The 15,971-nt window shown below is 35.4% G+C and overlaps 1 protein-coding gene across 1 annotated transcript in view; it reads left to right on the top strand.

Annotated features, from left to right (window-relative positions):
* CEP290 (centrosomal protein 290) overlaps nucleotides 1-15,649 on the top strand; it is an 84,851-nt gene extending 69,202 nt beyond the window's left edge. Inside the window, exons 44-53 of the mRNA XM_032416189.1 lie at nucleotides 1,859-1,993; nucleotides 3,153-3,239; nucleotides 4,680-4,844; nucleotides 5,356-5,478; nucleotides 6,464-6,636; nucleotides 9,237-9,378; nucleotides 10,503-10,576; nucleotides 11,154-11,248; nucleotides 14,364-14,443; nucleotides 15,395-15,649. Of these exons, the coding sequence (XP_032272080.1) occupies nucleotides 1,859-1,993; nucleotides 3,153-3,239; nucleotides 4,680-4,844; nucleotides 5,356-5,478; nucleotides 6,464-6,636; nucleotides 9,237-9,378; nucleotides 10,503-10,576; nucleotides 11,154-11,248; nucleotides 14,364-14,443; nucleotides 15,395-15,625 (1,305 nt within the window). The 3' untranslated portion in view covers nucleotides 15,626-15,649. The remainder of the gene's footprint in view (nucleotides 1-1,858; nucleotides 1,994-3,152; nucleotides 3,240-4,679; nucleotides 4,845-5,355; nucleotides 5,479-6,463; nucleotides 6,637-9,236; nucleotides 9,379-10,502; nucleotides 10,577-11,153; nucleotides 11,249-14,363; nucleotides 14,444-15,394) is intronic.
* The last annotated feature ends 322 nt before the right edge of the window (nucleotides 15,650-15,971 follow it).

The following is a 15,971-nucleotide window of genomic DNA, read 5'->3' as shown; positions in this document are numbered from 1 at the left end:
TTAGTGAGGAGAGAACTGTTTAAAAACAGAAACAAAAACAAAAAAAACCTGATGTGAGATCATAAGGTAGAAATAAGGTAGAAGTACTCTCTTCTGTGAGTGATACTTAATATATTTGATGTCTATGTATCAGTGGTGCCGTAGGTGTTTTTCATTTGTTAAATAGCTACTGCAGACAGAAGAGATGAAGTGAGGGTGACAGAAGAGCTCTGGGAGAGGGCATTACAGATTTCTGTGTCTGAAGAGGCCTTAAAAATTACCCCGTCTTGTATCTTCATTTGTAAGATGGAAAAACCGAGGACCTTGCATGTGGCATGATTTGCCTAGTGTTAACCTAATAGCAGCAGAATCGGCATGTATACTTGGGTGATTTGACAGAGAATAAGCAAAGACATACTCCTGCGGTACGGACCTCAACAAACATGTCTGTCTTCTTTCTCGTGCCACTGTATACGTACATATACCCACACACTGCTTTGAACAGATAGACGCAGGGGGACGCGTGCTGTTTCTGCCAGTGTTCTGGGCCCTCACGTCAGAATCCAACAGCCTAGAACTTCTTTACTCTTCTTATCCTATTTTTTAATGTCTTTAATTTCTTTTACTTTTGTTTTTATTACTTAAGGGTAAATGTATCAGAATGTGATGTATTTAATCTACTACTAATTAAAAAGATGGTATAGAGCCATGTATAATGGATATATTTGTATAATACTACATTTTTTAAACTCTAATGTCTGTGGAGTTATTGACTTGATAGTCCATCAAGCCAGTAGAGAAAGAAAGGGATGGGGGAGGACAAACTAAAACTATGCTGAGTGCTTGAACAAAATTATTTCATATGATGCCCATAACACCCATACGAGGTAGGTGGTATTCTATCCACTGTATAGAAAAACGTCATCAAGCACATATTTCTCTTCTGAATGACTTGTCACTTAGAAGGAGAAGTAAAAATGAACATAAATAATAACCCAAGGTGGATTTGTGCCAAGAGAAATACAAATATAGTGTAACTGGATTTCAGAGGAGGGAGTGATTGCTTTCGCTCAAGGGATGAAGAAGAGCTTTCCCAAGAAGGAGGAAGAAATTAAGGCACTTCTTTTTATAGGTTTGTGTATTAGTGTGTTAGGGCTATTGTAACAAAGCACCACAGATTTGGTGGCCTGACAGAAATTTATTCTCACAGTTCTGGAAGCCAGAAGTCCAAAAAACAAGTTATTGGCAGGGTTGATGACTTCTTTCACCTGTGAAGAAAGAGTCTTTTCCAGGCCCTCCTCCTTGGCTTATAGATGGCCATTTTCTCCCTGTCTCTTCAGATTATCTCCCTTCTATGCATATCTCTGTATCCAGATTTCCCTTTTTCATAAGAACACCACTCATACTGGGTCAGGGCCCACCCTAATGACTGTAACTTGAGTACCTCTGAAAAGGTCCTATATCCAAATAAGGTCACATTCTGAGGTACTGGGATTAGGACTTCAACATGAATTTGAGGGTGGGGTAGGGTTTAGGGCATAATATAATCCATAACAAATAATAACCATACTTTCGGACTGGAAAAACTAGCACAAATTAGTTTAGTCATTATGAGAGTATACATGGAGACATTAATGTGTGTGGACATTATTAAGACATCCTTGACTTTGCTTTCTATATTAATTAAACTGCATTACCTTTTCTCCTGCAATTTTTATATTCTAATTTATTTATTTGAGGCAATTTTTTCTAGAGCTCTCCAGTTTTCCATATTTTTTTGAGGAAAAATGTTGCCTGTTAGTGTTTTCTTATCCCATTATGTCTTATGCCACTTTTGTTATTAAGAGTTAAAAATATTTTTAACTTTATTTTCCTGAAGACTTCCGAGATAGAGTCAGATGATCATTGTCAAAGGGAACAGCAGCTTCAGAGGGAAAACTTGGAGTTGTCATCTGAAAATATTGAACTAAAATTTCAGCTTGAACAAGCAAATAAAGATTTGCCAAGATTAAAGGTAAATTTAATGTTCTTTACTCTAGTTAGGAAGTCTAATGCCTGAAAGCCTTTTTGTCCCTCTTCATATTAGTTTATGAAGATGTCAGAAACTCACATTCATAAAATTTTATGGTAGTGTTACACTTTATACATTTGTTCACGTAACAATTATTTGTTGAAAGCCTGTTTGTTGTCAGGCACTTTTCTAGGTCCTAGGAAACAGCAATCAAAAAATTTCTTGCACTCGTAGAACTTACATTCTAGTGGGGAAGACTGATAATTAATAAGTAAAAAGTCAATATATAGTGTGTCAGCTGATGTTAAGTGGTAAGGAGAAAAAACACAGTTGGTGTGAAAGGTGTGTGTATGTGTGTTGGTGGTTTGGGAGTGTATGGAATTGCTATTTAAATTAGGGTAATAGGGGAAGGCTGTCTTAATAAAATGATATTTTAGCAGAGAGCTAGGGGACAGGTAAGGAAGTGGGTCATACAGGTACCAGAAAAAGAGTTCCAACAACAGAAATAGCAAGTTCAAAGCCCTGAGGCAAGAGGATGGATGGTGTATTTAGCACATTAACAATCATCACTCTTTAAAATATTAGGATGTTTTTTTAAATTAAGTGTTTACATTTTAAAAAATTAGGATAATTATCTCTTTTAGGAATTTTATTTTGATGTTTATAATACATTTATCTCTGGTTTTCCAAATCTCATCTTTTTATGGGAATCTTCTTTTCTTCTGGCTGGCTAATTGTTTCAGTTCTGTTCTCTAACCTAGAATATTAGCAATCTGTTAATTTCACTGGTAATGATATAATTATGCCCTGGGTTCTAGAACATTCTGAGTTTTACATTGTTAGAACCAGTACCGTTCCTCTCTACCATCTGTATAAGGATCTGCATATGTAATTTATGGGGCGGTTAAAATCAGAGTTCTAAACTCTCTATTAAGGCAGTAATGTGGAAAATATTTCTTGAAATTCATATATAAAATATGCTTGTATTAATGAACTTTAATTCAACATATGTCTTAGTTCAAAATCCTTATTGCTGTGGAGACCATCTTGTTCAGTTTGGCTAGAGAGTTGAAGAAATTGATAGTTCACATGAATTATTTGCCTTTCCTTTTCAGCGGCGATAGCTGTGTTAAACTGTTATATGTTTGCTTTAATTTTTCAGAGTCAAGTAAGAGATTTGAAAGAAATGTGTGAATTTCTTAAGAAAGAAAAAGCAGAAGTTGAGCGGAAACTTGGTCGTGTTAGAGGGGTGAGTGTGTGAGAACATTCCATGTATTTGTTTTGGTTTTAGAAGTGATAAGTTGGTAATGAAAAAACAAGTTTGGATATGTCATAACAGTAGTGATATGATTTTACTAGTGCCTGTAGTCTTGGTTTTTATATTGCTGTATCTACAATGTAAAACATCATAAAGCTTTTCTTTGTGTTTCAAGTCAATGTATTTTATCATCTGTCACACCTTACACACATTTTATTTCAATTGAGACACCACATCATCTTTCTTCATTGCGTATCCCTTCACACCTTGAAAACACTTAACTTCTAGGAATCCTCCTTCTGTTCATGAAGGTAACTACTAACTGCTCTTAGTCCAGTTCTAACATTTGTAACTATTTTTTATGATTTCTCCAGCAGCTTCTTAGTATAATGCTCTGTAAATATGTTTCCCAATTTTTTTATTCTTGTATTTTTCTTCCCATGTTATTTTGTATTCACTTTTTACACTGAATAAATGCTGCTTATGAGGCCCTGGCCAAAGATTTAAGCCCGTAATGATTTCGTTAGCAAGTGGCACAATGGAAGCAATCAATATAAAAACTTGTTCAAATAATAATATTAAATATATCACAGATTTGGTGAAAATATTGAGTTATTATTAGAAAAGTATTCAGAACAAACATCTCACTGACAGCAACATTAATTTCCTAAATAAAAATGTTAATTTGACCTTTTCTAATGGTGAAAGGTCATATTAATAATATATTAAAATAATATATATTAAAATAATAATATATTAAATTTATGTACTATAAGGTTATTCATTGCATAGTGTCAATACTAACTAAAATGCAAAAAAAGTAAGCAGATTCTTTTGCTCCACTGTTAAAAGCCTTAATATAAAGCATAGGCAGTTAAAGTTATTAATGGGTGACCCATCTCTATTGATAACTCTACAGTAGGTTTTTTCATTTCAGATATCTCTTATATTTATATTGGACAGAAACGGAATTTCTAATCAATGGCTATTATTAGAGAAAATCACCTCTATTATGCTCAATTCAAATTTGGTAACTCATGAACTCTTTAATGACACAACTTTTCTTTTGTGGATTTTTTTTTCATATAAAGAAAATTCTGGTATATAGGAAAGAACCTTAGCTAAATAGACTATTTAGGTTCTTAGGCTTATTCATTTGGAACAGACATCAAGGCTGGAGTATTTGAGCTGTTACTTATTAGCTGCATGACTAGGAATATCAAATTCTCTGAGTCTTGATTTGTTTGTATTTAAAAGAATTATAATTCCTATTGCAAAGGGTTATTGTAGTGATGAACTGAATACAGGTTTTGGCTTCAAATGTTAGGAATCAACACTGAGTGTAATAATGAGCCTTTTATGTTGTTGGTGTTTTATATTATACTCTCTCAGATACTTGATTAGATAAAAAGTTAATATATTCTTTTGTAGTCTGGTAGAAGTGGAAAGACAATCCCAGAACTAGAAAAAACCATTGGTTTAATGAAAAAAGTAGTTGAAAAAGTCCAAAAGGAAAATGAACAGTTGAAAAAAGCATCAGGAATACTGACCAGTGAAAAAATGGCTAATATTGAGCTGGAAAATGAAAAGTTGAAGGTAATTTTTTTAATGTGATCATTTGCATGGGATGTTTTTACTATTATAATTTTTATTTTTTAAGGACGATTTTAAGTATACTCCTACTATATAAAACGGCTTTAATGGATGCAGTGACTGTTTTACACATATGGAAAAACTTATTGGAGACAAGGCTAAGAATAATTAGAGTAGCTCCACTGGTCGTTTTATTATTTCAAGACCACTGGTTCTCACTCAGCAGCATAAATACTTACCTGTGTCTGTGTTCAGATATACAGATGCATAAGCCCCCAGTCCTGACATTGATCTTTTGGGGTGGATCCTACAATAGATACTGTGATTTTAAGTCATCAGCTCATTCTACTGTGTAGCCAAGGTTGGGAACCTCTGCTCTAGATGACAAATACGAAAGGGAAGGTTCATTCTATCAAAAATGGGCTCTAAAACTGCTTTGAATTAAGTTTTATGAGTTTATAGGATTTTATTTCCTGGTTTTGATAATGTATAGGGGTTTTTTTTTTTTTACTAGGCTGAATTAGAAAAACTTAAAGTTCATCTTGGACATCAGTTGAGCATGCACTATGAGTCCAAGTCCAAAGGCACAGAGAAGATTGTTGCTGAAAATGAAAGGCTTCGTAAAGAACTTAAAAAAGTATGACTTTCATTACTGATTAATAATTACTTTTTATGTTAATTAACTAATACATCTGAAAAACTGAATGGAAAAGCTGATGAGAGTGTCTCTTCAGAGTAGATGTTAAGAGATGTAGGGATTGTATTTTTATGGCTGCCATCCATTCACCATGAGGCACATTGAAAATAAAAAATTAAGAGGCAGTATAATGTAGAAGCTACACATCTGGGATTCAAGTCCTAGCTCTATTACTTACTGGCTGTGGAAACAAGGGCAAACTACTGACCCTTCTCTATCCCTCAATTTCCTCATCTATAATATTGGGCATAATAAATATATCTGTTTCACAGAGCTGCTGCAGGATTTAAATGAGTTAATATTTGTGCACATGGCTCAGAACAATGTTTGATATAAAGTAAGGAATATATGAAATTGTTTTGTTAAACAATAAGATTCCTTTCTGTTTAAGTTGCAAAATATATTCCTTGCCCCACAAATAGGTGTTGTTACTTATATGGATGATCCAGTGAATAAACTGAAATTGAGGTTTTTAAACTAGTTACAATAGTATCGGAATATACTGTGAGACCAGAGTGCAGTGTGCTTTGAATGGATGTTCAACAGTGGAAATAATTTATGGTACTTACACATAGTTGATGCTCATAGCTAGGTCTCTCAAGTATTGGTCAAAGCAAAACATCTTCTAAGTGTATTAAGACATAAACGATCCCATTATCCATGAATACTACAAAGATGACAAATGTAAGCACTAGAGTAAAACACTTGCAATGTATTTTTCTAACCTCGTTTACATGATCTGTTCTAATTATTACGATCATATTGCTGTTATAAAGAAAACATTGGATTTTTATTGGAATTTTAATCAGCATTTAGACTGCCAGGTTACTTTTGTTTTCTAATTTGTAGTGGTAATTTTGAATATATTGCATCTGTGAGAACAGTATTGTTTTGTCATCCTGTACTAATTAGTCTTTAATGATAGGAGACTGAAGCTGCAGAAAAATTGCGGATAGCCAAGAATAATTTAGAGATATTAAATGAGAAGATGACAGTGCAACTAGAAGAGACTGGTAAGAGATTACAGTTGGCAGAGAGCAGAGGCCCACAGCTTGAAGGTGCTGACAGCAAAAGCTGGAAATCAGTTGTCGTTACAAGGTAGGAACAAATAGTTTAAAACTTGCACAAAGTCTAATTGGTTCTAATGCTGTCATTATTGTTCTAAAAGAATATGACACTACTCTGATGAACTTAGTTCTTTCCTTGATGAACTGTTTGGTGGTTTGCTTTAACATGACACTTTTTGGCAATGCGAGGACAGGGAAAAAAGTGTTTTTTCTTCCTTCAAATACTGAACTAGTTTGGGTGGCAGTGCATAGGCCAGAGCAGAGCTGGGGCTGGGCCCAGGGTGTTGGAGTGAGCTGGGTGGGCATCATGAAGCAGCTGACATACGAGCCGAGAGCGATGGTGCCCAGCTTCTCCTGGGTGCTGCTTGTCTCCTGCTACGACTCAACTTCTGTATTACGTTCATTTTCTACCTCAAGTATATAAGCCAGGAACCATTTAGCTGTCTTGTCACAACTTGTGGCATACTAGATCTGGGCTGTGCTGCAATTTTGGAGGTTTATTTTTTCAAGATTATTTCTTTTAGCGAGAGAGAGCCCATGTGCATGAGCGGGAGGAGGGGCAGAGGAAGAGAGAATCCAAGCAGACTCCCCGCTGAGTGCAGAGCCCCGCGCCAGGTCTGCTGCACTGTACTTCCCCCTGTCCACCAAGTCCAGGGAGGAAGGTTATGCGGGCAGATTAGAAGGCAGCCCAGATGGCCAGGTAGTCCTAGAGAAGGGTCCTTGGTCCCTGTCCTAACACCATACTGAGAGTACTCAGAGTCCACGCCTCCCCACTCCAGCTCTCTCTTAACTCTGCAAGACGGCTAGTGTGAGGCTTAAATGAAATAATACGTGAAAGTATCAGGGAAAGGGGGTCTCTCTTGTCTGCTTGGACCCCAACAGAGGCTCTCAACCAGCAACTCCATCAGTGGACTGCTTGATTGGTCCTTTATTTCCTTCTACAATCACATGTAGACTCAGAAAGGATTTTGAGTTAGATTACTTCGCAGATAATTTACTCAGTTCATGCTACATGCCAGATTCTCTGCTTCATGTTAGATGTACCTCAAATGGCCTATTTTGCCTCATTCCCGTGGAGCCAGGTGGTTTCCATAGCTTTAGAAATACTTAAGTCTCACTGTGACCTGAAGTAAATTACATCTCTTCTGTGAGCTCAAGTGTTTTTTGTTTTGTTTTTTAATCTATGGAGATGATCATCCCTGTTCTTCTTTTTCAAAAAGGGCTCTGAGAAGCTACAGAAAAGATTATTAATGTGAAAAGGGTTTATAAAGTTTATGAATATTTGAGAGGGGTAATATTTAACCATAATTGAAGAGGACTTTGCCTTTTACATAATTTGTGTGTTCTTAATCTGAGAACTGAACAGGTAACTGAGCATAGGGTAGGCCTTCGGTAAACCCTTTTGAAAAAGTTACAAAGTCCTTGTAGAATCCACTTGAGAGAGTGAAGGCTAAATCTGATCCTTGGCCTCAAGCCTCCCTAACTCCAAAAACAAAAAAAAACCAACGAAACAACAACAAAAACCTTACTAAGATCTGCCGCTGGCATTATACACCCACCTCAGTAAAGTGGTTTAGAAATCTCTTTGGGACCCGTGACACATTAGGTCTTCCACATGCTGAACTCTTTAGAGTCGCTCTGTTATTTACTCAACACGCTAATGACATCTGTTCTTCTCACGCCTTACACTGACTGCTAAGACAGGCTGGGGATGCTGGCACTATTTTATGTGGGGTGATCAGAGAAGGCCCCTTTGGGTGGGGCATTTGAGCAAAGAATTGAAGGAGTAAGCTTCTGGTATTGGACCTCTCTGGTGGACAGTCTGTCAGATTAAGAATGTTCCTTTCTAATCATAGTTTCTAAGATTTATCAAAAACTACTTGAAAGTATTGAAATAACTTCTCTTCTACAACTTGTACTGTCCTTACCTGGTTTTGTTGCCAAAGCATTCTTTTTCTTTTCTCTGGAGGTGTTTGAATATTATAAGCATTGTCTCCCTTTAAGGTGGAATGATATGCTTATAAGATCATTTTGGCTTTATGTTTTAAAAATTTCTTTTGGAATCTGGTTTTTTTGTTTGTTTTTGAACTACTGGTCATTTCTTTAAAGGTTACAAATCTATTCAGATTTTTATGTCATATGCCATTTTTTTCACCCATGCTTTTGCACATTTTTTCTTCTCCCAATAGTGTCCTTTTGGACACTTTTTTTTTTTTTTGTATACTTCTTCGTGTGTATACATGATGTATATATGAAATGTTTTAATTTGTGATCTTTAAATATATCTCTAAGAGTACCCAATAATACAGAATTTGATATTCTCATGGATCAGTTGCACTATTTTTTTGTTCTATGACTGAAAGAGATACTAATTTTAATCTTTTTAACAGTGGCCAAATTCAGGCTCCATCCTTGTTTATAACCTTGGGAAACACCTAAATCCTCTATTTTAATTGTCCTGTTAATTAGGGATACTTATCCCTTGTTCTCACCTAATGCTAAATAAATATCTAGAATCTGACTAGAAGAAACAGTATAAGCTAGTTATTTTTAGTGCAGTAATTTGAATTGGCTTTTATATCAATGAGAGAAATTATTTTCCATTACACTATTTTTTCCCTTCACTTTTAGAATGTACGAAACCAAGCTGAAAGAATTGGAGACTGATATTGCCAAAAAAACCCAAAGCCTTACTGATCTTAAACAGCTTGTAAGGCAAGCAACAGAGAGGGAACAAAAAGCTAAGAAGTACACAGAAGACCTCGAGCAACAGGCAAGTAATTTTTCTTTCCATGAGAAAATAATGCATTATATCTCAAGCCACTCCTTGGCATTGTCTTTTGTAGATAAAAATGAACACTTGATAATTCCTTCCCTAAAAGGCCCATCAGAGTAAATGGCACTACCATTCAACCATTTGTTTAAGCCAAAACCCTTAGATTATCAATTCTTTATCTTTCTTACCCTATTATCTTTTTCATTAAATCACATCAGCTCTGTATTTTCAAAATATATCCCAAATCTGATGTTTCAGCACCTCCCACACTGTCCGTCTAGTCTAAGCTATTCTCTCGCACCTGAACTATTCCAGTAATTTCCTAACTGGTCTCCCTGCTTCCACTCTTCCCTTGTTTTACGTTCTCCCTATCCGTGATGTATTCTCCACATAGCTGCTGAGTCATCCTTCTAAGCATAAAGAAAATCACAACATCCCATCCTCAAGAGTCTTCCAGTGGTTCCTCATTACCCCAGAATAAAATTCTAAAGTACTTTTCACCGGCTATAAGGACCTACATGGTCTGGCATCTGGTTTCCTTTCTAGCCTTATCTTTACTTTCCCCTCATTCACGGTATTCTAGCCACATGGACCCTCTCTCAGTCCTTTGAATAGGCCAAACTCAAGCTTCAGGATCTTGGACTTGTTCCCCTTGTCTAAAATACTCTCCATCCAAATATTCTCATAGCTCACTCCCTATGTCTCTGCTTAAACGGAGGCTCCTCAGACCTTCCTTAACCCTCTACCACCTTCCATGACTCTCCATCCTCTTACCCTGAGTTATTTTTCTTGATAGCCCTTCCTTCCATCTGGCCCTGTTATCACATTAGACGCTTACTATTTGTCTTTGTCTCCTCCCCCACTAAGTACGTAAGGACCATAGGAACATGCCAGGAGAGATTTTGCCATCACTGTATTCCGTGTGCCTAGGACAAAGCCTGGCATGCAGCACTCAGTAAATTATTAAATGAATAGTGACTAGAACATGATAGATATGTGCTCATATCTTACGTGCTTTTGAAAACCCAGCTTTTAATATGCTTTACTGAAAATGTGTATCTTTATAAAACATCGTATTTCCATGTCAGACTCTGTCTGCTAACTTTTTATTGTGCCCAAAGATTAAGATTCTCAAACATGTTCCTGAAGAAGCTGAGACAGAGCAAAGCCTTCAGCAGGAACTTCAAGTTCTAAGGTACATTGTCTATTCATTAATCTATCTTAAAAAAAAAATTTTTTTTTAATATAACCAGGTTTGCTACATCTAGAGATTAAGATTTTTCAACCTTGTGGCCTAACAAGCTTATCAGTCTTATTTCATCCTTTTAATGCCAATTACTCTCTTACATAATAGATACTGAAAAAAGGGTAAACCAGATCCTAATAAAAGTCTCAAGCTCCTAATTTAAATTTTCTTAATAGTATAGAATGTGTTAAATCTTAGTTTCCCAGAGGCAAATATTAATGAAAGACAAGAAAAAAATTTACTTCCAAAATTCTGTGCAGAATACTCTCATGAGGTTCCTAATAGGAAAAGTCTTAAAAATGACATCAGGTCAGACTTTAAAGAATCCTGCAGAATTTTCATTCTCTGATCTCAGTTTGAGAATGGTAGCATTGCAACAGTGAGAGTAAATGAAGAAATGTTTACCTTTATAAATTATCAGCAAGTTCTAAGCAATTTACATTACAAAGTTCATAAGAAATACCCATATATTTTGTGAAGCAATGTCTGTTTTTTGTTGTTTTAACACATAATCATTATGTTCTAGATTAGCTAATAGTCAGCTGGAAAAAGAAAAAGCAGAATTAATCCATCAGTTAGAAGTTAACAAAGACCAAAGTGGAGCTCAAAGCACTGTATCTGGTAAAGTATTTTCTACTTCTAGCGTGTTAGCTAACCCAAGTTTTTGAATTAGGGTTTGCCTTTTTTATTGATTCAGATTTCTGATGATTGTCTTCCTATAAAATCAAATCCCTGGTAGCAGGTTTTCAGAGCTCTTTGCTTCATGCAACAGTCATGTTCCCATTGAGTCCTCTTGAGTTGTTTGTAACAGCAGGTACTCAGGTGTTTTTCTTTTTATATTCCGTATGGGTGTTACATTTAATCATGACACAGTGCTAAGCAACGTGCTAGGTCTGTGGTATCCAGTTTCTAAGTAGGCCCTTTTAAGCGCTCTGAACATGAACATTATCTTCTAAATGTTATTGTCCTCTTGTTATTTTTTTTAAAGATTTTATTAATTTATTTGAGAGAGAGAGAAAGAGAGCAGGAGAAGGGGCAGAGAGAGAGAGAGAGAGAGAGAGAAGACTCCCTGCTGAGCGGGGAGCCTGTTGCAGGGACTCGATCCCAGGACTCTGGGATCATGACCTGAGCCGGAGTCAGATGCTTAACCGACTGAGCCACCCAGGCGTCCCTATCCTCTTATTAACTTTCAAACATATAGTAAACATTGCCTACATTCTTCTTCCCTTTTACAAAGTAAAACAGTCTAGTCCTCTACATGCTTCCATTCAGAAGTGATTAATCATTGTATTGCTAGGTGCCTATGTATGCATATGTACATATATGCATTATGTATACATACATAATTAAGTTGATCCTCATTATTTTCAGAGTCTGTATTTGTAAATTCAGCCACTAAAATTTACTTGTAACCCCAAAACCAGTACTCCTGGTGCTTTTGCAGATACACACAGCAGTGAAAAATTTAAGTTCTGACCCACCGTTTTCCAGATGAGATCCAACAAGGTGAGGCTCTGCATTATTGCAGCTCTCTCATACAGATGACCAGAAGATGGAGGCCATACAAGGGAGTGCAGCACAGGGCAAGAAGCTGTTTCTGGGGCCAGCTGGACTGGGTTTAAATCCCAACTCTGACACGAGTGGGGCCTCAGGAGAGTCACTTGACACTTCTGAACTTTGTTTTCTCTTTTATAAAACAAAGAAAATAGAATCTACCAGGATGAGTTGTTTCCAGGATTTAAAATTACACTGTATGTGAGATATGAGTATGTGTATGTGTAATGTTTTCCCTAAGAGCAATGAATGGTTCAACATTCACGAATCCATTGTTCAGGTTGACTTTTGAGAACATCACTGTTAACAACAAGAATCATTTGTTATGTATATTTGATAGTGTGATGGAAATGGCAAATTCTATTCCAAAGGACTCTATCAATTTATACCTGAACAATCTTTGACTATTTCATACAGCTTTTTCAGTATCCTACCACATATTCTTGTTGCTACTTTGTATTAAAGCTATCATGTATGAGTTGTACCAGACACTATGCTAAGTGCTTTACAAGCATTTTATAATTTTTTTCTACCCCGACCCCAGCATTTTATAATTTAACTCTTAAAGCACTGTTTGGTGGGTACTATTGTCTCCATTTTTCCTATGATCTTCATCTTAAAGAGGTTAAGTAACAAGGTCACAACAGCTAGGAAGTGAGAGAGGCAGGATGAAACCTAAATCTGTGGAACTCCAAAGCTCCTCACCATTCCCTGCTTTTGACCAAGGAAATGCCTTAGCTACCTCTTGGTGACTAAAACAGTCATGTAAATCTCTCTCAACAGTAGCTCTTACAGCAGCCAGCTTAGGTTACCAGACTAGCACACTCCTAAAGACCTGTTGATGCTGCTGATGTTTGGCAAGTTCTTTCTTTCTAAGAAACCTCTGTTTCCTGAGGGGGAGTTTTAAAACCCTGTATTCTTCATCTATTTAAAGGAGATTAAGGATACTTCAAAGTAGCAACAAGACTATGTGGCAGAATATTGAAAAAGCTGTATGAAACAGTCAAAGTTTGTTCAGGCATAAATTGGTATAATTCTTTGAAACAGAATTTGCCACTTCGATCATGCAATCAAATACCATTAAGCTAACTTTCAGAAAGTGCTGTACATAATAACCATTTTTACTGCACTATTTCATTACAAATCTGTGTAACATATAGCATCCCTTTGATTAAGACAATCAACTCAATATAGCATTACAGTGATTAAGAACCAAATTTATAAAAAATCATTAGCACTTTCTACAAAGGTGAGGGAAGTTTTGAACAGTATGATTTTGCTCTGCTTTCCAAAGGAAGATGGGTTCTGTTGACTATTCCCAAAGGAAAGGATGAGGAAAGTATTTCTGGTCTCCAGCTTATAATTAGGGGACCATATCAAGGGAACCTTAATGGAACAGAAACCTTCCTGTCTCATTCATCAAAATGTGTCTTGCTGCCCATTATTTTCTCAAACTTTAGCATTACTTTTAAAATTTTACCCTTCAATGGCTACAGAATATGACGACACAACACATTATATGTTGTGTTTAAAGAAAATGTTTCTAGCAAAGATGGCAATTAAATAAAAAATCCCATTTGTCCATTGATTCTCATTATAAAACTGGAGAGATGTTAACCCCAGGTGAGGGGGGTGGTTAAGGATCCAGTAAATTAAAGCCCTTGTGCTCTATTTGTGTACTTACTGTTATCTGACCATTGTATTAGGATTTATTCGTCTTTGTATTATCCACCCTGCCTGGCATGTTTTTCACGTAGTAATTACACAGTAAATGTGTACTGACCTACATGGAACAACCAATACTGTTGGGGACCAGGAGCATTTGGCCAGCTCTGGCTGTAGCCCCTTACCTAACAGTCTACTTATTCTTTTGTTGTCCTTTTAGTACCTAACAATGCTTCCTGGCTCTAGGATTTTTCTCTGGAAAATAATTTCTTCCATGTAAAAAATCAACCTGATTCTACACTTCTACTACCCAGCAGGTGCCTCTTCTCTTGGTCTGCTATGGAACTACAATATCTGATAAGAGATAGCGTTACAGTATTCACAGTCTGGAAAGTGTTTCAGTAAAATGCCGTATATTCTAGGCTTTAGTTTCTTAAGTTTTCTACTTATTCTCTGAAACAAATCCTTTGTCAGAGTGGGGAAAAGCAGAATCTGATTTTTATAACTTTTTTGGCAGATTCTGATCAACTAAAGGAAAAGGTAAAAGATTTAGAGACACAGCTCAAAACCTCAGATTTAGAAAAGCAGCATTTGAAGGTAATTTTATCTAATTATAATTTATAAATGTTTTGTGTAAACAACTGTTAAAAACAACTTTTATGAACACCATCTTTGAGTTTTAAGTATGTATCCTAAAAATTCCTGGAGTTACATTTGACCTTGGTATTACAGAATTCATTACATTCATCTGTGTTAAAAATACGAAAAGAGAGCTACAAAAAAACAGACAAAAGAAGTAGTATTAAAGCGAAATTTATTTTTTGATTCTCACAAATGTAGCTCATTATTTTAATATTAAGTTTTGGGTCACATTGGGAATAGTGTCTTTTATTTCCTTTTGAAGTTCTTTTCGGGAATAGCTCCCTTTATTAAAAAGAAAGATATTTGCCATGCTTTATCTCTCAAAGAATCTACAAACAGAACAAAAGAGCGTAAGTTGAAGAATTAACTAGTGATCACTAGCTATTCTAAAGTTCAAATTGTCTCTTCACCAGATGCCTCTTAGCCAAGTAGAAGGCCTGGAGTTTCCCTAATTCTATAAGAAGTTGACTATTATTCACTTAAAAAAAATAGGTATTTGTAAAGAAAATATAAATGAAGCCTAAACCAAAGAATCTTAACCAAAATAACTTGTGTTGTGAATAGCCAAGTCTTTTTGATTTCCTCAATGAGAGTATCTGATATACTTTTGGAGAAAGATTAAATACCACCCCTCCCCTACCCATTTAAGAACTGATAAATTTTAGTCAAAAACTAGGACATAACTTACAGAACAAATAATTTTACTAGCTAACAAGTTACTTATGCTGTACTATGAAACCTTATTAACAAAATTCTAAGAAAATACTTCTACCTATATAGTATACAAGTATCTTAGATTATTCAGGTTACTTTGGATTTTATGTTTGTAATTAAGTCTCTTTAGTTCAAATCTAAAGAATATATTGTATGCGTACATACCTTTCAAAGATATCATGTTTCTATTAGGAGGAAATAAAAAAGCTGAAAAAAGAACTGGAAAACTTTGATCCTTTATTTTTTGAAGAAATTGAAGATCTGAAGTATAATTATAAAGAAGAAGTGAAAAAGAATATTCTCTTAGAAGAAAAGTTAAAAAAACTTTCTGAACAATATGGAGTTGAATTAACTAGTCCTGTTGCTGCTTCTGAACAGTTTGAAGATGAAGAGGAAAGTCCTGCTGATCTCCCCATTTATTAAGGACTACCTTTACCTGTAGTTTTACTTAACTATTAACTTTATAAGTTAAAACTCCATCTGTAAATCAAGCAGGTCTCGGACCTACATGATTTCCTTCTTCATACCCTGTAACTTTACTAAATTGAAGTTTTAGTAAATAAAATTATATGAAATTTTAAACATAATAGAAAAGTATATTTTTGATGACCTTTAGAGTAAGTTATGACTATCAAATAAGCTATGATGAATTTCTGTATACATAATGTTTAAGTTTTTTAAAGAGTATGGGGTGAGCTTTAATAACTTAACATTTAAAATTGGGGTTTTATATATACTTATTTATATGTGTATTAAGACTCTAGAATTT

Source organism: Phoca vitulina, unplaced genomic scaffold (genome assembly GCF_004348235.1).
Source record: "Phoca vitulina isolate PV1807 unplaced genomic scaffold, GSC_HSeal_1.0 scaffold19, whole genome shotgun sequence".
Classification (NCBI taxonomy): domain Eukaryota; kingdom Metazoa; phylum Chordata; class Mammalia; order Carnivora; family Phocidae; genus Phoca; species Phoca vitulina.
This window is presented reverse-complemented; position numbering and strand designations above follow the sequence as displayed.